This window comes from Thermobia domestica, chromosome 7, assembly GCF_964235325.1.
Source record: "Thermobia domestica chromosome 7, izTheDome1.hap1.1, whole genome shotgun sequence".
Classification (NCBI taxonomy): Eukaryota; Metazoa; Arthropoda; class Insecta; order Zygentoma; family Lepismatidae; genus Thermobia; species Thermobia domestica.
Window position 1 is genome coordinate 275,087,306 of NC_137460.1, and position 22,568 is coordinate 275,109,873.

The following is a 22,568-nucleotide window of genomic DNA, read 5'->3' on the forward strand; positions in this document are numbered from 1 at the left end:
CACAAGCGTACTAGTCGTTCAGGTCCTTCCTCGTGCGTAACACTTGTGCTTCCATTTTTGAATTTTTCAATCCATTCGTATACACTCCGTTGCGCCAAGACACTGTTCTTGTATTGTGCCGAAAGTCTTTGATGCATTGCGGCCCCTGATACACCCTCCGATTACAAAAACCGGATTACTGGTCGTTGTTGCTCTTTGGTGTAAACTTTTAATGGAGCAGCCGTGATCTATCTGCAACAAGAGGAAGACAAAGGCATGACCACAGCACCATAACAATAAAATACACGAGGACAGGTCAATATAAACAATGTTAAAAGAGTTACGTCAAAATTGCGGATAATTTTTGACGTACCTCGTAATTTGTTTTCAGAAAGCTAACTTTTAACAATTGTACACAGACATTTAACTTAAACTATATATACCATTGGTATTTCTAGTTTAAGTTATTTAACATAGGAAAGTAATATGAAGCAGTAAGTTAATGGACAGACATTCAGCTAATCAACGATTACTTTTATTTTAGTAAAACACAGAACTCTAACAACCCATATTTATTTTTATACAGTTATAAATGACAGGCTTCAAAGAACTGTACAAAGAGTGATTATGTCAATAAGAACAAAAGTCTCCTATGGAATACAAAAGAAGTTAGAGAACAAGAAAACGAAATTTTTTATTGAACATAAGCAGGCAGGGAAGCTAAAGTGATACTTCAGGTTCTCAGAAAAGTGTCGAGAGAAAATATTTTGAACAAAAGAGAGAGTGTCATGACTTAGAATTAACTTTAATGCATAACAGAGTTGTTTTCTAGCGGGATTTAAAAGAACTTTTTAGAATATTCGAAATATAATTTGTATGGGTAATGATTGTGTTTGGTGACGCAGGCATAAAAACGGGAGGATTAAATAAAGGACAAAATTCATTTTAATGAAATAAGTAGTCAGTATTGTGGTGTAACTATGGAACGTAAAATTGTAAGTAATGAGTATTTTCAAAATTTGATAAACCGCATATAACAGATAGCGACGCAAGAAAAGCAATTGCAAAATTGAAACATTTAGGTGCTGTAGTACCTGACAACATACGTAATTACATAATAGAACATATACATAAGGCTTAGTACCTATGTTTATTAAGATATATATTATATTTCTCTGCAAAATGCAGTATTGCCGATGACTGAAAAAAATCGTTCATTGTAACAACTTGCAAAGCAGGTGAAAAGTACGACCTAAAGAGCTATAGACCAATTACCTCAATAAATGCATTGAGTAAAATACGTAATTCTTTTATTGAAGAAGATATTGCATTTATCGTAAAGTGTCGTCTGCATGAGTTCCAATATAGGTTTACAAATAAGCCAACAATCACTAACCTTATTCAGATAGCTTAAGAAATTTCAGACACCATGTCAAGGTCACAGTTAGATTTGGTATATGTAGATGTAGCTAAAGCTTTAGATTTTGTGCCGTATTCTCTTTTGCTGGGGAAGCTATTTTCTATAAGTTACATTCAAAGATATCGAAAATTATTCCGTAGTTGTTTATTATTGTTATTATTCAGGAAGAATGTTTAGAATCAAGATAAGATTGCATTCTTTGTTGATGGAAAAATTCAAAGAGGGATACCACAAGAATCTAACTTGGGGCCTATAAATAATTTACCTGAAATAATTAATGATGTTGATATTCTGATATGTGTGGGCGGTATCATTTACAAACTTATCTGAGATCATAATCATGTAGAGTGTATTTAACATTTTATAAATGTAGTGAACTGAGCTAATCAAAATAAAATATCTATTAACGTAAATAAGACAATACAATGTCATATAGAGGAAAATAGGTTGACCATATATATTGTATAGAAGTGAAATATAAAAGACTTAAGAGTGATATTTGACGAAAAACTTTCATTTTATGAAGGTAATAACTAGAGATACCATGAAACTTTTAAGCTATCTCTTGACTTAATTCAAGAATTTTTGTAATATTGAAGCTGGTATTTCATGGTTAAATGCTTATGTTGCTTTTAGAACAAAATGCGACTTTGCCGCTTTTAATTGCAAGCAATGAGCAATATTTATGAAACTTGACTTAATGAAAAGACAGACGCATGTTACCTGGTCAGACACTAGTACAAAACTTTGAAAATAACATGTTGTCACAAAACATTATATTAAATTTCCCAATGTTAGGACAAGATAGTGTATGACTTACATTAATAGGTATAGTAGGACTATTTCAGGTAGATTGCTAAGAAACCATAATTGAAAAATAAATAAATAAATCTCTAGCAAATTATCAAAATTAATGTTACGATAGTAGTACATTTATGTATCTACCAAGGGACGTATGCGAACCTTGACAGCTAGATATTTATAAAAATTGGTACTCTGACTAATCGTGGATTGCTAATCATCGTGGTGATAGCCACTCGGTGCGGAAATTCCTTGTCTTTCCGTTACGTGTAATACATATACCAAGCAGTGATCGGGTGAGGCTGTGACAAGTTATACCGCAAAAAGTCAGAAAATGAAAAATGTATGCAGGTAACCTGATACCTAAGGGATACATACGAGATGCAGGTAACCTGATGCTGTCTTTACTCCCTACTGTACTTTGTTCCTTCTGCAGTCTTATTGTTGTCTATTTGTTTCATTGTAGGGATCCCATAATTTTTCAACTTCAGAGCCTCATACCTCCCTTATTTGCCAACACTGATAACCCACCTTTTGCTTACTTTCTTTCACATTTTATGCCAATTGTTTTAAGGCCATAAAATGATATATATTCTATTTGAAAAACTATAAGTTTGTGTTGGAATGGCAACACTGTTTCTGTGACACTACTGCCGTGTTTTGCTCACGTGTCCACCTCCCTTAGGTACTAGGTTACCTGCACACATTTTTCTTTATTTTTTGCCTTTTTCCGGCTTTTTTGGGACATAACTCGTCACAGCCTTACCCGGTTACTGCTTCGTATATGTATTATACGTTGCAGGTAAACAAGGCATTTATGCACCGAATGACTATCACCAGGATGTTAACCGAGCCACAATTAGTCAGGGTACCAATTTCCATAAATATGTAGCTGTCACGGTTCGCATACGTCCCTTGTAAGTGAAAAACGGAGTATGTAATAGTTGGTCAGCATGTATATTATGGTTGATTCGAAGCTATAATAAGAAAGCGAACATATATATATATATATATATATAATTTGTACATTTAAATTTACTGCTATTTGACAAAGTGCTGTATGTGAGTGATGCTGGTCTTCATCCTAGCACTATAAATAAAGATTATTATTATATTTTCCAGATTCTAAAAACCATGCTGTACCAGAACAAACGAATGCTTGTGAATTTTGGCGAGTACAAACTTCGAGTGGTCAAAATATGTTGCAAATGCTATTGGCGATTCTGAAAGATGAAAAATTCCAGGAACTGCTGAATAGTGAGGAAATATCAAAGGATGAAGCATGGAACAAAATTATGAATGAGATGCGGTCTAAGGGCGTAAAAATAACACGTACATTGACATTAAAACTTATTAATAAATGGAATCGTTTGAAACAAGAATATTTACATTTCAAAGAACGTTCCACGCAAGAAGATGGAAACCAAATGGACGTTCCAGAATATGTAGACGATATAGCTGAGGTGCTTTCTGTCGAAGAAAAGGTTACTTCACGTTTGGTGGCTGAGAAAGAAAGTTCATCCTCGCTCAAATCCTGTGAAGATTCCTTGTCCCCTGCAGCCGAAGAAACTTCAAACAGTTCTGATGTTGTACCTTCTCCTGCATCTAGAGAAGTAGACGATAAAGAAGAAAATGTCCGCAGTAAGTATATGTTATTATTATTATTATTATTATTATTATTATTATTATTATTATTATTATTATTATTATTATTATTATTATTATTATTATTATGATTATTATTATTTTACTGGTGCGGACTTATTCAAGAACGCCCAATAATAATTCATGGCTGTGACACAAAGTTGGTACACCAGAAGGTGATGGTGGGTGGTAGTACACCTGTTCAGCATACCGAACATGTTCTACAAAGTGTTCAAAAATATGTAGTGCTCACCTTGATAGCATGTGTACTACCACCAATGATCAGACAAGCAGGTATCCGGTTGTACAGATGCTAAATAATTGTCCTTTGTGTAGGTGTGGGATGGTCGTTGTCATGTGGGACACCTGATTGACAGATCTTAGAGAAATCGATAGGACTATCTTGGCAGTACGAATACACGCCTCACCCTGCTAAAAGGTAGGATCTTTCAGACGATTCAGGTAAGGTTGGTGACGTCCCGAATGTGCAACGTATCAGTCATAATTGCATTAGTGAAGACAATTGAGGAGGATGTGTAGCTTATTGGCTCCAATACGAAAATGCTAGGTGTGGATTCTGTGTGGGGAGTGCGAGCTCACACTGGATTTTTTCGTCCCCTTTCACTTGTATAGACAAGCACATGACTATTAATTACCGATCAGAGGTAGAAACGATTCTCATCGCCAAATACCACTATCTTCTACTTCAGTTGCCACTGTAGTCTCTCCGCTCACTCAACATTTCCTTGGCCATAAGTTGCTACAAGGGGTAACTGTACGAGAGGAACGCGAAAACGTATACCTGTCCCCAAAGCTGATTATATACTATTCATGCATTGCTAAGGGTCCACAATACGTCTGATTGCACTGGCCGTCGCCGCCTAGTTAGTTAGTACGACCCAAAACTTCTGTACAGGCTGTCCTGGGGACATCGCAGACACATTGAGGGAGCATGTATGCTTTGGGAATACTCCGCCTTCTATCGATAAATTACTCACTCGTCACACTCCAGATTTAGCGGATCGACATCCAGCCTCTCGCAGCCCTATTATATGACCACGATGAAAATCAATTCGCACCAGGCGATCGCTGATAAGTTCTCATACCGCCAGAACAGTGCGGCACATGCTTGTGCCCAGTGTTGCCTTTTCTTTGGACCTAAACTCCATTGATCATATGTGAAACATGGTGCGATGTTGCCTGACTAGCAGCTGGGACGTACTATCGTAATGTCGGATGAATGAAGTTAATATCAAATTAGAAAACTTAAATACAACTTGGTGAATTGAATTGGAGAATCATAGTTCCCAGTGTGCTTTAGTGAAATCCTCCATACAGTCGCTTTTGATACAGAAAAGTGTGCTGGGAGTGCAGTGACTGGGGTTAAAACCTGGATAGTTATTAAACTTCCACTTTAATAGTACTATGATGTCTTACTCTTTAAAGGGACAAAGCAGAAAGTACAATTCGAGATATTAGTTACTGATGTATTTCAACTACTTGATGATGTTATTGGTACAGTATTTTTACGCACAGTTCTTTGACTCGTCACATTATAAAAAAATGGACAGTTAACTCATGCGTTGAGTGCTGAAATTTAAAGCATGCGTAAAAGTATTAGTAGTTGTTATTGAAAAATTATGTAGACGCAAAGTTCTTTCCGTCATCGTCAGATACGGACAGACATACAGCTCATGGCGCTCCGGATTAAGTCTCGAAGTAATTTGTGTCAACATCCAGCACACTTTATCAGCGGTCCTACATCTGCACAGTGATCTGGCAATAAAAAAGGGTCTTGATGCAAAGAAGTCCGTTAAGTGCTTGTCTCAAGTCTGCCTCATTGTCGAAATATTTTCCGCGGAGGTGGTTGTCCAGGGAACGAAACAAGTGATAATTTGATGACGCTAGATCCGGTGAGTATCGTAGGGATGGCGCAGTGTCTCCCAGCCAAGTCGCTGGATGGAATCCCCTTGTTATCGTTGTCATGTATGGTCTCGCATTGTCATGAACCCTTGCGATTAACCAACGCTGGCTCCTTCTGCTGTAGCACATGTTGCAACTACTGCGAGTACAAGTCCACAGCGATTGTGTGGTGTGGTGGTAGGAGCTTGTAATGCTCCATTTGACGACCACTACACCAGATACAGAGCATGATCTTCCATGGCTGCAGAGATAGTCTTGAGGTGGGAGGTACAGAGTTTTGTGGTAAAAACCAATACATGGTACACTTGGGAGTATCACACTGAATTTTCATTTCGTCACTCGTGAGCACATGACCAAATTTGGGCGTGTTGTGCCGAGACAGCAGTGACAAACTGCCTGTTACTCGTTCCTTGTTGGCTGCCGATAATGTGTGGGGTACCTTCTAAAATGAAATTATTAGATTTACGTTGCAAGGCTACAAACTCTAGACTAGCTGAAACAAATAACAAGTGTTACGGTCCTAAAAAGGTAATGCAAACAATGAAACCACACTGAAGGCTGCGATGTATTACATTCTTGGCTGTAGAGACCCTTGTTTAATTTCCGGTGGAAGATCATGTAGTTCGGTTCCCACTTAAAGATGTAGGTGAACGTGTTGGTGTCCTCGATGGTAAAAGGGACGCTCAAGACAAACCAGCCAACATTTTTTCAGTGCTTTCGGAGTTAAAATGACAACTGATATTTATGAAGAAGGTTACTAGAATCATTATTTCGAAATCCAGTTACTGGTTTTGTACCAAGGTTTTGTTGGAAATAATACTTTATTAACACCACATGCGTCTTGAAATAAATTGTTGAAGTCGTTCTTCACTTCTTATGAACACTTCTTATGTTAATAGTATATTTCCTCTATGTGCTCTAACTCAATCAATGAGTTAGAAATATTTTAAATTTTTATTCTGTTTTTAATATGGAACATTTAAACTTTTATTTTTCGTTTTTAATCCTCTTTTTCTAACTTAAATATTTCTCGTTATTTACCGAGTGAGGTGCAAATGCACCGCACATACAAATCGCTGTTTTTAATAAAAATGTTTAATTATTATAATATAGGAATGTTATAATGGAACTTCTATTGCATAGTTAATGTTACAAAATATAAAATAATGTAATATATTCGTATATTTTCTCACAAATACGGTATAGTTTGAATTTTGTGTAAAATACAGCATGTTAATATTTCTCTGGAAACAAACAGGATTCCAATATTGTTACAAAATTACTTTCGTATTGTATATTCGAATATTCCTATCATTACAAATACTAACAGTCTTCGTATACACGTTTCTTCGTTGAATGATCTTTGTAAATAAAACTGCCACAAACGTCACATTTTGTTCGAACCTTTCTGTTCCTGGTGGAGGACACTTTACACATCTTCCTTGGTTCAATTCAACAGGAATGGTTCAGTTCAACAGGAATATTTGTTTCGTGGTTTTATTCTTGTTTTTCATCCTTCCCTCTTGCTCCAACAATGCATCCCAAAATAACAAAAAGTCATTATCACTAACTTTCAAGAGAACTAACGTTCGTGTAATACCTAAAACTCGTTTACCGTGTAAATAGAGTACAAGACAGAGGACAAAGGTACAAGCGTTGTACCATCACTTGTCATTACATTTTTATATTTGTGCATGATAATTGTACAATAGTAACATTTAACTATGAAAAGCAAGCTAAAATAAGCTACCGCCTAGTAATCGTTAAGGAAAGCAATGCATATTTAAAAAGTAACATTATTTACCAAGTAAAGTGTACCTGCATTTTACTCTAATAATTTGTATTTATTTATAAGACAATTCATTTCGTACAATTGCCTTCCCGTAAAAATATTTCATACAAATAAATAATTAAAGTCGATGAATCTCATCCTTGTAGATATACTTTTTAAGCAGTAACAGCAAAATAATCATCACTGGGGTATGTTTGCACCTCACTTGGTAAAAAGAAGGTTAATATTGTATTTCTTGTATCAAAAATAATTTAGGCTACTGTCTTTTATTGTGATGCGAACAAATAGCCTTGCTTCTGACATCCTCATAGAAGCCTTAACTAGGCTACTAATAATTGCACCCTCTTATGCATTGCATTTAGGAAAGAGTGTAAGCTCAATCATTTTATTTTTTCTTTTATTATTATTATTATTATTATTATTATTATTATTATTATTATTATTATTATTATTATTATTATTATTATTATTATTATTATTTCAGATTCTGGAATTGATGCTGAAGCAGAACAAAGTGATGAAAATGAATTTTGGAAAGTAAAAGCTGTAAATGGTCAGAATGTTATTCAAGTACTATTATCCATACTTAAACAAGAAAATTATCAGGAACTCCTGAATAGTGACAAAATATCAAAGGATAAAGCATGGGACAACATTATAAATGAGATGCGTTGTAAGGGCATAAAAATAACACCGACAATGAGATCAGAAGTTATTAATAAATGGTCTTATTTAAAACAAGAATATTTAGATTTCAGAGAACGTTCCACGCAAGAAGATGAAAACCAAATGGACGTTCCAGAATATGCAGATGATATAGCCAAAGTGCTTTCAGTCGAAGGAAAAGTTACTTCACGTTTAATGGTTGAGAAGGAAAGTTTATCCTCAGAGAAATCCTCTGAGAGTTTATCGCTGCCTACAGCTGAAAAAACTTCAAATACTTCTGGTGGTATATCTGTTCCGGAATCAATGGAAGCAGATCAGAAAGAAAAAACTCTGGATAGTAAGTGTAAATTCTTATTATTATCATTATTGTAATACTGGTAGTAGTAACTTTGTGGAAGGTGATGGTAGTGATGAGAATCCTTGTCATATAGCTAGAAATTGAGAGAAAATAGTTCCTATTGCACTTACTACTTCCGTATAAATATCAGTTTTATTAAGTAAAACTCATGATCTTAAAAGGAATAAAAGAAGTCATTATCAAATTTAAAAAATGGAATACTTACAGTTTCGCAGATAAGTAAAACTTGGTCTCCCGATATACTTAAATGTATTTCTCAATAGTTTTTAATAGGACAATCTCTTTTGATAGAGAATACTGCTGGAAGTACAGTAATTGAGGTAATATCCGGAGTAGTTTATCATATCTCGTTTTAATTATCAATTATTCCCTTCATTAAATGCGTTTGTCAACACAGTCTCTTAACGCAAATAGTGCTCCACATGTCTCCGCCATAGACAATGCCATTTTACTTTTCTTAATTATGTTTGGACCCAGAGCAACCATAACAGCGACTGTGTTCTCAATTTTCATAACATGCACATTACATGTGTAAATTCGCCTTGTGGAAAGGCAGTTGTGCTGGAAAAAAATTAAATGAAGTTTTACGTCCCACGGTTATGCGCGTTAGGCTAAAGGAGACGATGTTCATGAGAAATGAATGAAAGGGTGGAATGAAGGAAATGCAAGGAAACGGAAGAACCTCCCGAGAAAACCCACACACATAGGGTTTGTCATCACAAAGCTCACTTGGCACGAGCTGGGATCAAACCAAGGATTCCATGTACCAGAGGTGAACTCTTTATCACTGAACCACCGCGGCCCCGGCAGCTGTGTTAAGAGCAGCTGGCCAAATTCCACATTTTTCCAGTCATATGTATATAAAAGATACCAATCAACCAATGATAGATAATTTATTAATACCGGGAAAGCGCCTTGTCTTGCGTATACTATTTTGGGCGGCCGCCTATCACGTGAACTGCTGGTACAATTTTATATATAATCTAATACACGAGTTTTGTAGCCTGATTTTAAAGTAGCATTGTTCTCATCCCATAAACAAGCCACACCTTGAATTTTAGGTAAGTTTCCAACTTGATGTTAGTGAACCAGCGGAGTTTTGTGTGTGTCCAGCATTTGAACATTGTTTTTTCATCGTTTCGGAGAACATTTTTTCCAAGAAAATTTAATTATTTTTGAATTCAAAACAAGAACTGTTCACGCAGTTGAACTGTGCGATGAGCATTGTTCCACGTTATGTGATGGGGACTCTTCCACTTATACGATGAAAATTCTGTTTTCCAATTGCTGTGCATCATGACTGAAGAACTGATAACGATGCTCGTGCATCTTATTGATTTCATAAGACATGTGAAACTTCACTAGCACTGGAGTGTTCTCTTCACTTACCAGCAATCAACTATACACTGCTTATTGTTTGATCACTCCATATTGGATTAATTTCCTCTATGTCAGGTTGAGTTCGGCTTAAATTTACGAATGCAAAAAGATTCCTTAATCTTACGTTCAGTTGTAGCTTTTGCCTTTTTGATCAAAAAATCCAATATATTTCAATCAAAAATTTTCTTGTAAATTTTATATCTGGAGAAGTACATATAGTGTAGCCAAACCCAAACTATCACTTAAATCAGTATAATGTGCTTATTCCGTAGAAAATACAAAAACTCGATTTAGGGGCCGTTCAAAAATTTTGTAATTCCTGATCCAGAAACTAATCATTGGCCAAGATCGCAATCTTTTGATCCATTTTTAGTTTTCCTAAAATTCTTCTTCCATTATGGTCACATCTACAATATCATATTTATTTTCCTTACGGTGCAATGATAGTCCGGATAATTGCCTGAAATCGTGTTCTGGCAATACTGACTGGATTGGAAAGATTAAAGTGTGACAGCAGAATGCATAGTTTGTGGCAAGTTAGCCTGGAGAGTATACAGTTCAACAACTCATACAAATTGTTCGAATTTGCCATATTATACTGGACTTACGAAGGAAACACCGAACGCACCATTGCGAACTTACCGTGGCGTGTTTTTGTGCAAAAGTGGTGCAAAATTGCATCTTCAGAATCCATTCCACCTACACAAGCAGAGAAAGACATTTGAACGACGTTATCTTGAAACCATAACCGCATTGATTGCTTATCAGAATTAAATATATTTATTTCATTATCACTTTTAGTTTAATCTCTATCTCATTTTAAAGTGTGGATGTTCTAGAACGAATGTTGTGTGTGACCATATGCTGAAAGTACTGAATGAAATCAATCGCCTGAATTATGCGTCTAAAATAGGAATAAGTAATTTCAGTGCTATCATGTCTTTTGTTCTAAACTCTTGAGTGATGTTGGTGTAAGGTACAAATAGATTACAAACTGGTTAGTAACAAAGGAAGTCTTGTAATTGAAAGTAACTCTCCATACTTTATGTATATTGAATTTTAATGTAAGTTATTATCTCATATCCGTTTGTAGGTTCGTCAGTGATCACCGAGGTGAAAGTACGATCTTTGCGAGCCTTTTGGAAGCGAGAGGTGATAGGCGGGAAAAATTCAACGTTAGTTTTGTTAGAAATCTTGAAAGAGGAAGCAATCCAGAAGCTTCTCCACACAAGCAAATCGTCAACAGAAGCGTGGCAAGTGGTTGCAGATGAAATGTCTAGAAGAGGTGCTCCCTTGCCGCATGCAAACAGACAGAGGTCGGGGTTAGAATGCCGTTTAAGGTGGAGGAATCTCAGGGATCATTACTCACAGCACAAGAGTCGCGTCGAGGACAAGGAAGAAGACGGAACCCTAGATCCGAAGTACTTACCTGAAATTGAGGAAGTGCTTAGCGTGAAGCGAAGAATAGCCTTGTGTTATTTGGTTGTTAGACTAGAGACATCAAAATCATCTAAACCCAAAAATGATTCTTGCATTGACGTATTATCAGATGCTTTAGAAAAACTTTCAAATCATATTGCTGATAATTCAGAAGACCAGAAACATCCAGGTGTTACTGCAGAATTCAGTAGTATGCAAAGTAAGTAAAATCTTCTGTAATCTCAAAATTCAACATATTAACACTAGTCTCAAAACAGAGTTGCTACAAACATAAGAGGTCTAAGAAATTTATTGTAGGAAATTTAATTTTAGTCAGGCAAATGTTGAAAAATTGATTGAATTTGGGAAATAATCGAAAAAAAATTAATCGTCTTTTTCTTTCTCTTTATACGTAAAATATTAAACTTAGAATTTCTTTTAAATAATCATTTATACAATTTTAAATTCCGTTTTATTAAATCCTTAAATGCTTCTAGTTTTCAGTTCTGATTGTTATATCAGACGGAAGTAAACTCTTCGGATCCTCTCCAATCGGCCACAATAGATAATCGTATTATTAATGTGCTGTTTTGAAAATTAATAATCTTTATTTTTCATCTGTTTTAATCAGTATGATCTCAGCTAGTGAATGTGAGATAAAAATCATAAACGGTTATAAAATGGTTACTAATAACTAATGATACCATAGTTTGGAAAAATGAAATTTTCTTAAGTTTTACGTCCCACGATCATGCCGGCTAGATTAAAGAAGACGGTGATGATGATGACGGCGAATAAACCAAGGACACTGGTACATGGGATCCTTGGTTCGATCCCAGCTCGCACTAAATGAACTTTGTAGTGGACAGACACCGTGTACGTGGGTTTTCTCGGGGTTCTCCCATTTCCTCCCACATCATTTTACCATTTCATTCATTTTTCATAATCATTGTCCCCTTCATTCTAGCCAGCTTAACCGTGGGACGTAAAACTTGAAGATTTCATTTCATTTTTGATTAACGAGAGTTTTCATGATATTGAACAGCTCGAGTTAAGTTTTCTGTAAATGAAAAAAGTAAAAATAAATAAATAAATAAAAATATTTCTCTTGTATGGAAAGGTAGGTAGGGATTCGAAAAAGTATCACTTTGTGTCTCAAACTATACATTTAACTGTAGAATCAGCGTTTTTTTTTTTTTTTTTTTTTTTTTTAATTGTTTAAGAAGAAACTGTGGCTGTTCTTCATTCTTGTAAATTATTAAAGGATAATCTACAAAACTAAAGTTTTTGCTTTCTTTCTTTTAAAGTTCTTCATTTTGTAAGATTTTGGTCTCGACATGAACATTACAATGTTAGTCAGCAGGAGATTGCCCATAGCTAAACATTCTTGTTTTAGTTTACCAACATCCTATTATAAACAGCACTATTGGTTAAAATGAACCTCCACAAATTATATTTTTCGCAAACGTAATTTTATCATAAAAACAGTTATATTCAATTCTATGATTGTGCCAGATTGTTTAGTCGAAAGCTTTATCAACAAAGCAGAAGTAAGATTTGTAAAGGACAAGTAATTTGTGTTAATGCAAAATATTGTGGTATTCATATACTTCAGGAAATCAGCAACTATTGTAGTTTGCTTTCATGTAAAATGTATCTTTTATTAGTTTAGTGCTATAAACGAAAGTAGCCGCTCTTTATTGATTTTTGGCCGCTGAACACGAAAATCACACTTAAAATTCTCTCCTGGCTCAGGTTTTATATTCTGCATATAACACTACGACAACTACAAGTTACCAAACATTGAAATATTACAGAAATAAAATTAGCCCTTCCTCATAGATTTTTGGACGCTGGACACAAATACCACAATATCAGGTGCTCCTGGCACAGATTTTGTAGTAAATTCACCTTCGGCGTTTTGCATATAACGCTATAGAAAGAGACTTGTAGCGGTAAAAATACCTGTTTTAAACACCCCGTCTCTTTGCCTGCCTCTTGTGAGGAATATTTGGAACATCTCTGGGAATCATCCAGCAGATGTCCGCTAACATAGACACGGACCAGTTCTCTTTGTAATGTTGTTTCATGGCAGAAATGTCGTGGAGAAATTGCTCTCCTTCTTCGCCACTGAAAGATCCACAATTCACTGAAAAGACATCCAGATGAGAGTAGAAGAAGTGCATTTTGAGTGACATGCGCACTCTGCTTCCTGGAACTGCAAATCACGTCTGCCTTATGAAACACGTTGTTCAGAAGACTTTTACAGACGCGGTTCATTCTCACTTTCCATGAGCAACAAACACTTCGCAATTAAAAACATAGAAATGTAAAACGGCAGTAATGTCCTCACTGACTTACTTTCTGCTGGTACAACAGTAAGAATTCTCCAAACTACTGCCTGCAGCACTGCCACGAATACGATTGGAGACGTTAAATGGAAACGCTTGCGACAATTGCCTAACGTGACTTGTGACACTGTTTTACCGGTTGTTGATAATGTACAATGGTGCCAAGTCGAATAGGCAGCAAACACTTGTCAGGAACGAAACTTGTACCGTGTAACAGGATTATTTCAAATCATGTACCCAAATTGGCCCATAATGTCATATGCAGAATGTAAAACGTTAATTTACTTAGAAACCTGAGTCAGAAGAGGATTTTTAAGTGTGATTTTCCTGTTCAGCGACCAAAAATCAATAGTAAGGAATGCTAGTTTCGTTTCTGTAAAAAAACAAAAAGTGAAAAATTGTTGAGTAGTGTAATCTGGTCAACACCTGAAGAGACAACAAAACAAGAAGTTAAAATCATTGTGAAAGAATTTTAATTATTGAACCAAAAAAAAAAAAAAAATGTATTAGTTTTAAAATTTATTATTTGTATAGGGTTTCAAAGTTGTCTGATCGCATAAATATTCGCCTGATTTACTCTGTTTAATAATTTTTCCATTGTACTCCTAATTGAATGGTTAACTTCAATGAAATTTTGTCTGTGTGTTCGTATTTATTTCCTCCTTCTTCTTGTGCAGTGACCATAGATATTTATCCGAAGATTTTAGCATACTGCTTATGGAAAATTACCTAGGTAAGATTTTGTTTATTACATGGCTCATTCAATATATAACTTTTTTTTTTCCAGAATACTTATAACGAGCAGCTAAATAACGAAACTATTATTTTTCAACTTACTCGCCTCCCCCCCCCCCCCCTAGTTCAATGCGCTTACACCAGCGCTTGACAAAGACACTGATTTCACAAGAAAAGAAAACTTTCAGATGCGTGCGTAATTACTCATGCACCGCTGACTGGACTTCCCAATCATTCTGGAACCTCTGTCCGCGTGCAGCATTTGTAAGTCGGCCAAAGGTGTGGAAATCTGAACCTTTTTTTTTTTTTTTTATCTCCAATGACAATGCGATGAAGGAATGCATTCCTGTCAGCTTCATACTGACACAAAAATTTCCTTCACATATAAAAATGTTTCTTTCATTTCCGATATCAAACGTCCTACACTAGGGTGACCAAATTCAGACAAGCAAAAAGTAAGACACAAATATAATAGTATATGATAGTTTACTGCGTCGGCCTTATTTCATTTAACGTTAACCGTAATTTACTCATTCATTTTTGTTAAAAAGAAAAGTTCCGAACAAAACTGTTTAAGAAATTGAACACAACTCCAAATGCTTTGATGAATGGTTTATTTGTATAAATGTACAGTTAAACTTCATGTAGGGCTAAATACTTTTTTTTTTTTTTTAATGGATTTTCGGAGCGTGTGATTATTTTAAGAAATGAGGGAAAATTTGGGCCGGCACGAGGGAATTTCTACTTAATTTGGTTAGCATCGCTGTATAAACTAGAAATCTTTCTTACCTTTCCGATATCTCAACAAGCAGTAAAAACAATGTACTACAAAACAATAGTTCGTTGATTATTCTCCTATCCTAATCTTGGAGGAGTGTTAAAAAAAATAACAGTGGTTTATCAGTCAGCAAAAGAGTTCCTGTGATTAAAAATGTTGTGAATAAAGAATAAACAAGTTGAGAATGCTCGAAGAGCATTGCCAGAATGAGCTTAAAAACATTTTTTTTTTTTTTTAATTTATGTGAAATTGATTCAGTGCCAGTACCAGTTACTGAATCAATATTCGTATTGATCAACACCAATTTCATCTCTCTATGACCTACGGTTCCCGAGATATGACTCCTTAAATATCCCGAAATCGGAACTCTTTTTGGCCAGCATCTCGCGAACGGTAATAGCAACGCAAAAAATTCCATCATTTCTTTCAGATAGCATTTGATGCTCTGTCAAATGGAGGGCTCATAATTGGAAAATTCGCAAATAAGAGAGACAAAACACACAGTTATAAAGAATTCAGTAACGAACTTTTTAAGTTCGTTGAACATTAAAATATTGGTAATAAGTTAACTCAAAACATTTTAAAAAAGGACATTTCTCGATTTTCTAGGCGTTTTCGCAAAACGCAGGACAGCTCTTTGAAAAACACTACTGTACTGCGAAAATCAGTACGTCTGGTCACTCTATCCCACGCACTTTGCTAAAACTCAACACATCACAAAAGTTATACTGGGCTGAGTGCATAGGATAGTCACTAACGTTCTGGCCTTTTATGCTAGCGGTCCCGGGCTTGATTACAGTGAGAACGTTCAGTATAAAAGATGTAAAATCTTTCTTAGACCAGCCATCCTGAGTCACGTTCTGCTATTTTTTTTTTCCTCATTCACACGAGGCAAGCGCCGGGATGGTACCTAACATATGGTCCAGGTCGCTTGCTTCTTTCCCAATTCCCCAGATAGTGTTGTCGCCGAGATATGTCATCCCTCATACATAACAGGCCTAGATACGCTATCTAGGTGCTAGTAATGCCCAAAAATATAATTCTTAACCTAACTATCTGTGAACAAATTTCATATAAAATAATACACCGATTTTTCCACATTCGCAATGTTTTCTGTCGCAATGGAAAAACGACCTGGACGGGAAAAATCCTTAACATTGGTTATGCCCTGTTTGAACTTCTGAGCCCATTCATAAACATGTGTTCAACTCATACTTTTTTGTCACTGTAGTGAATATTACGCGGCGATGAATTTATATCGGTCGCACGCTTTCAGTCAACAGAAATATAACCCAACTTCTCTACTCTGCCTGGAGCAATCGTGTAAGGGTGCCGACATCTGGTGTAATTTGTTCCTAGCGCCCTTGGGCAACGCATGTTTTCTAGCTCCAGTTATGAATAGCTCTAGGGTTGCACCACAAAGTAAGAAACATGAGAGAGTTGAACTGACTTTGAAAGTCAGAGAAATTAAAATGATTCAGAGAAAGACAGGGAAACGCTTCAAAATATACCGAAAATTAGGACAATATGCTGTTTTTCATAAAAGAGGTCTTTTTTTTTTTTCTTTCTTTAAATATCCAGAATATATAAAGAACACCTCAAGGAATCAAGACATACTCGAAGACGAGTCACGAAAAAGTCTAAAAATAATAAAATAAAATTATCTTTAGAAATAAAGAATCTTAAGGAGCGCCTAAAAGTGTTAAAACTTAAAGCTTTGAAAGAAAAAGAACTAATTAAATCAATAATTTAGATACCGCAAAACAAAGAAGTTCGTTTTCTTGATTGTAGGTAATCAAGGAGAGATATCAAGTTACGTGTTTGCTTTCTTTGTTTAAGTGTATTGAGAATGCTGAAATATTAAATATATCATTAGTGTATAGAGTAGACTTTCGAGTATTGTGACTGTGTAGCCTAGTTTTCTTTTATGAGGAAGGCAAGGCGTTGCACTGGCAACAATTACCAAGGCATTGAAAGTGGGCGTCTGCTACGATAATCGTACGTGTCGTGTGCAAAATACAAAGTTGTTACAGGAAAAGAGCAGCATTCTGCTCCTTGTTCATTGTTTCGTCAATGTATAACGGATCTCAGTATGGTACGCTTGCCGCTTTTCCTGATTATAACTGTACAATACGTACAGTACCTTATCATCATAAATTGTTCTTGTGGTGTACTTAATGTTTTTTTAAGTGTACTACAGTGAAGATTTGAAAATGGATGATAAACGAAAAGAAAATTTGTAGTGACTGTGTAGGAGACTATTCATAGAACTCCGGCATATCCACCCTTTTTGTCATCCGGCCTGCCCTTCCTCTACATTAGGCCTGATACTCGGAGTCTACTGTACTTATTGTTTGTCATTAATGTTTTATTGTATTTGAAATACACGAAGTTTGACTAATAATAAGTATTTTCAGTAAGAAAGTAACCTTACACTCTATTTAAAAACATCCAAAAGATACTATTGGGTGGCTATGAGGGTGATGGAAGGCGACTAAAAAATTATTCATTTCTAAGCCTAACCATAAATTATAATGTTCTCGGGCCAGGGAAATTCTCGGAAAGTAAATACCAGAATTTAGTGTGAACCGAGTATAACAATCACTGTCGTATTTTAGATTTTTTTGTACAACTTTTCCGTTATTTATTAAATGAGCCTTGTATTATTATTATTATTTAATAAGGAAAACTTACTTGTGTAGATATCGATTATTGTTACATATATTTGCTGAAAAATAAACACACTGCTGAACAAGACTGTACGTATTAAATATAAAAACACATTTATACGTGACGTTTCGATATTCTAGCCAAGATCCTCATCAGACGTACAATGTGTTTTTATATTAAATAAGTACAGTCTTGTTCAGCAGTGTGTTTATTTTTCTGATTTTATTCGCAAGACGTATGACTATGATTGTGTGTCATATATTTGCTACAAGAAAGGTTGAATGCTTATTTTTCAGTGACAGATATCTCTGCCTCTGAAGTTTCTGAGGATAAAGAGCAGCAAGAATTCGATGCGGAACAGAAGTCGCCAATAGCTTGCGGTGTGTGTGGCACTGTTGGAAACTACTCGCTCTTAAGGAAAAACTGTATATTTAATGTAGACAGCTGTGAACTATGTAAGAAGCTTATATCAAGATGTGCCTGGGAAGTAACAAGTAATGATTCGAGTAAAGAATTCTTGTCATCCTTTGTATGCTTAGGAAATGGTAAGTTGTGTTACGATCGTTAACATCTCTGTCGTATTTTTAACTTTTTTTTTTTTTTTTTTTAAGGAGGAAATTCTCAAGTCGAGTCGTTTATATACAGGGTGTTACAAAAATGAGTCACAAAATTTTGGGAACAGATTCCTCACAAGTTCATGTGGACCTGTGCTCAAAAGTGGATAGGTTTATAGTTATAGAGTGTCGAAAACGTGAAATGAGTGAACATTAGGAGTTCATAGCTCCACTACTATAAGACTTATCGTAGTCGGGTCAAGACCCTCTGAGGAACCGGTATGTGAATCTATCCAATATATATATATATATATATATATATATATATATATATATATATATATATATATATATATATATATATATATATATAGGGTAGACCGTTTATATTGGTACGCCCTTCTAACTTTTAAAATAATAGATATAAAACGGTGAAATTTTATACCATGCAAATATAAATAGGGGAATGTTGTTTGGTATACTCTGCAATACAACCGGATTAAGAATATAGCCAACCCAGCATAAAGTTATATTTTTCCAAAATGACACTACATCAGGTTATTGCGTATTTCAAATCTAAAACAAATAGTTAGAACATCATAGTTTTTATGCAGTATTGCAAACTAAGGAGGCTATAATATTACAAATATCGAAAAGCTACCAAATTTTAGAGGCAACACGAATAACAATAGTAACGCAAGTGAGAAGGACGGGATAATGCCCATCCAATATCAATTCAACTACGTAGATAGTTTTACTATGAAGATCATAATGCCGTTTACACTAATTTGATATTTCAAACCATTCCTTAGATACGGGAAAATGGTTAAATATGATATATTCCTTAAAATAGTGTATTTGTGGGAACTTATTAAAACAATTTTGTTACACATAATTTTGATTTTGTGTAACAAAATACATGGAATCCGTACCCTGTGTTTTTTTTTTTTTTTTTTTTTTTTCAGCTTTGTTACATGTACCCTGCCGATTCAAAATTGCTCAAGTTTTTTACCCATAAAAAAATGACATGATCAATCGTCCTGAGGTTTTGAAATTTGGATTATGTGTAACAAAATAAATTGAATTGATATCCTGGGGTCCGGTACACGGAAATTTTGTGTGTGTGAGGCGGAAGAGGTGCTGTGATCATTAAACGCTTCATAATTTTTAAATTTTTAAATTTCTCAACCTATCCTTTGGGACTGCGCGACACACCAGTTTCGAACCACTAATGTAGAAAACAGATTCACACTCAACATATACTGGGAGGCACAGTGCTTAAGCTCGAGCCGATTAAGCTCAATAGTACAGTGCTTATCTCTGGTGCTTGGGGACGCTGGTTCGGTCCCCGGTCAAGTAGTTTGTGATGGATAACATCATGCCCGTGAGTTTCCTCGGAGTACCACTGTTTCCTCCCACTTTCTCATTCCATCACTTCTTCCATAATCATTGGGCCGCGGTGGGTCAGTGGTAGAGCGTTCACCTCTGGTGCTTGGGGTCCCGGGTTCGATCCCAGGCCCCGCCAAGTGAACTTGGTGATGGACAAACACCGTGTCCGTATGTTTTCTCGGGGTTCTCCCGTTTCCTCTCACTTTCTTCATTCCACCATTTCATTCATCACTCATCATCATCGTCTCCTTTAGCCTAACCGGCATAACCGTGGGACGTAAAACTCAGAAATTTAATTTCATTTTTTTCTTCCACAATCATTCACTTCCTTTAATCATCCGTCTCCCTTAGCCTGAAGGGCATAATCGTAGGACGTTAAACTTATAGATTTCATTTTCAACATACACTCAACCACCATCGCTTGTTTAACGATACGATAATATTTCTGATTAGATGTTTATACCATGTATTTCTCCACCAAGCTAAGAAAATTAAAAAAAAAAAAAAAAAAGTATAATCAAGATCATTTCACATTATTTTAAAAATTCAGTATGTTGTAAAGATGTATTTTATTAATTACGTATTTATGTTGATTCATTGAATGTTTCATTATTCTTGTTTTATTGAAACGTTTGTGAAAATATTTTATTTATTAATAGTGTCAATTACCCGCTTCACTGTGTTAAAATAAGAAAAATTAGTAATACGTTCCGTTAATCAGTCACTTTTTACTATTACTGAAGCGCTCTCGGATATCGGTCATTTTCGATTATTCTTATATATTTCCTCCCTCCCTCAAATTGCAGGGCTGAATTTGGATTTAAACGCCATCGGAAGTGTCACGGCTCGTCTCAGCAACCCTGAAAACTATAGATTCGACACTAATATTGGTCATTTTCTATATATATACATTTTCTTGTATATATATATATATCCCGCCTCCCCTAAGTAGCACCGTTAAAGTGAGAAAAAAAAAAAAAAAAAAAAACATCCCAGGCCCGAATCTCATGTATGTTGAAAATTTAATTGAGATCTGTCGGGTGGTTCAAGAGTTCTAAAGTCACAAATATATTGACTTTCATTTTTATAATACAGATTACGTTCTTACTTTTAAAAAATTACATTCTTCTCTTAACCTACGATTTCTCATATTAATACCATTTATCATTTTAGACTTCATAATGAAATAGATAACATATTAACCGAGGTGTCCAAACAAACTTTTTCTTTATGTAGTAACAGTTCACTTTAACCCTTTAATTGGCAAGCATTCATAGCATTACCGTTAAAATATTTAGTTTGCTTTTACGGTTGAACCAAGTCGTCTTGATCATAATTTCGTAATTTTTAAAGTATTTTTACACTTTGGTTACAAAATACAGGATGTTTATTTCAAAGCAACATTGCTATAAAATAGGTCTTATATGTAGCTACTGAGCAGCATTGCCCTATTATGGTCAAATATTTGGTCTAGGAATTAATTCGTGCGGTTGGTACGCACACATTGAAGCTGTAGTACAAACACAAAATACATAAATACCTTAAGAAAAATATTGTCCATCGCTAGCCACCACTTTCGCCCATCTGTCAGGCAATGTACGGATTCCGTGGCGAAAGAAGTCCTCATCCTTGGAGGCGATCCAGTCAGAGACCCATGTTTCGATATCTTCTGAAGAAGTAAACCGCTGTCCAATCAAATCGTTGTTCATGCAATCGAACAAGTAGTAGTCCGAAGGAGCAACGTCTGGTGAATACGGCGGGTGGGGTAAAACTTCCCATCCGACATTTTCTAAATAGGTTTTGACCGGTTTTGCGACATGTGGGCGAGCGTTATCATGTTGAACAATAAGTTTATCATGTCTGTTCTCCCATTCTGGTCGTGTTCTGGCCAGAGCTTGCTTCAAACGCATTAATTGTCGTCGATAACGTTCTCCATTCATAGTTTCACCCGATTGCAGCAGCTCATAGTACACCACACCTTTCATATCCCACCATATGCACAGCATAACCATTGCACAGTGAATATCTCGTTTTGGTTGTGATGGACCTGGTTTCACCCAGGCCTTTTTTCGTTTAGGGTTCTCGTAATGGATCCACTTTTCATCACCCGTAATAATTCGATGCAGAAACCCCTTTCTGCTCTGTCGTTGAAGCAGCAATTCGCAAATGGTTTTTCGTCTTTCAACGTCTCTGTCTTTCAATTCATGTAGAACCCAATGTGACATCTTTTGAATCATTCCCATGGCTTTCAAGCGTTTGGAGACTGTTGTTTGATCAACGCCTAATGCTGCTGCAAGTTGTTCCTGCGTTTGACACGAATCCTGCTCGAGCAATGCTGTCAATTCTTCGTCTTGAATTTTTTTTGGCTGTCCAGCTCGCTCTTGGTCTGCCAAGCCGAAATCACCACTTCTAAACCGTGCAAACCACTTCTGACACGTTCGCTCAGCTAGAGCATGGTCACCATACACTTCCACCAAAATACGATGACTTTCAGTCGCACTTTTCTGCATGTTAAAGTAATGCAGCAGGACACCCCGCAAAAACACTTTATCAGGCACAAATTGCGCCATGTTCACTTAACTACAAACTGGTGTTGTTGACGCTTTAATCCACTGCCCTATACTACGAACGATACGCGATGACAGGGGTTTGTAACACATGTGTGGATACACGGAACTGTGGGACGCTCCGTTCGTTGCGCCATCTCTT

At 35.8% G+C, this 22,568-nt stretch overlaps 1 protein-coding gene across 9 annotated transcripts in view; it reads left to right on the forward strand.

The window, feature by feature from the left end:
• The window catches only part of LOC145690935 (uncharacterized), a 172,330-nt gene that overhangs the window by 90,290 nt on the left and 59,472 nt on the right, over positions 1 to 22,568 (forward strand). For all 9 annotated transcript variants that reach the window (XM_081766382.1, XM_081766381.1, XM_081766384.1 and 6 more), the window contains 4 exons: positions 3,323 to 3,841; positions 8,044 to 8,562; positions 11,057 to 11,602; positions 18,213 to 18,461. In XM_081766382.1, the coding sequence (XP_081622508.1) occupies positions 3,323 to 3,841; positions 8,044 to 8,562; positions 11,057 to 11,602; positions 18,213 to 18,461 (1,833 nt within the window). The remainder of the gene's footprint in view (positions 1 to 3,322; positions 3,842 to 8,043; positions 8,563 to 11,056; positions 11,603 to 18,212; positions 18,462 to 22,568) is intronic.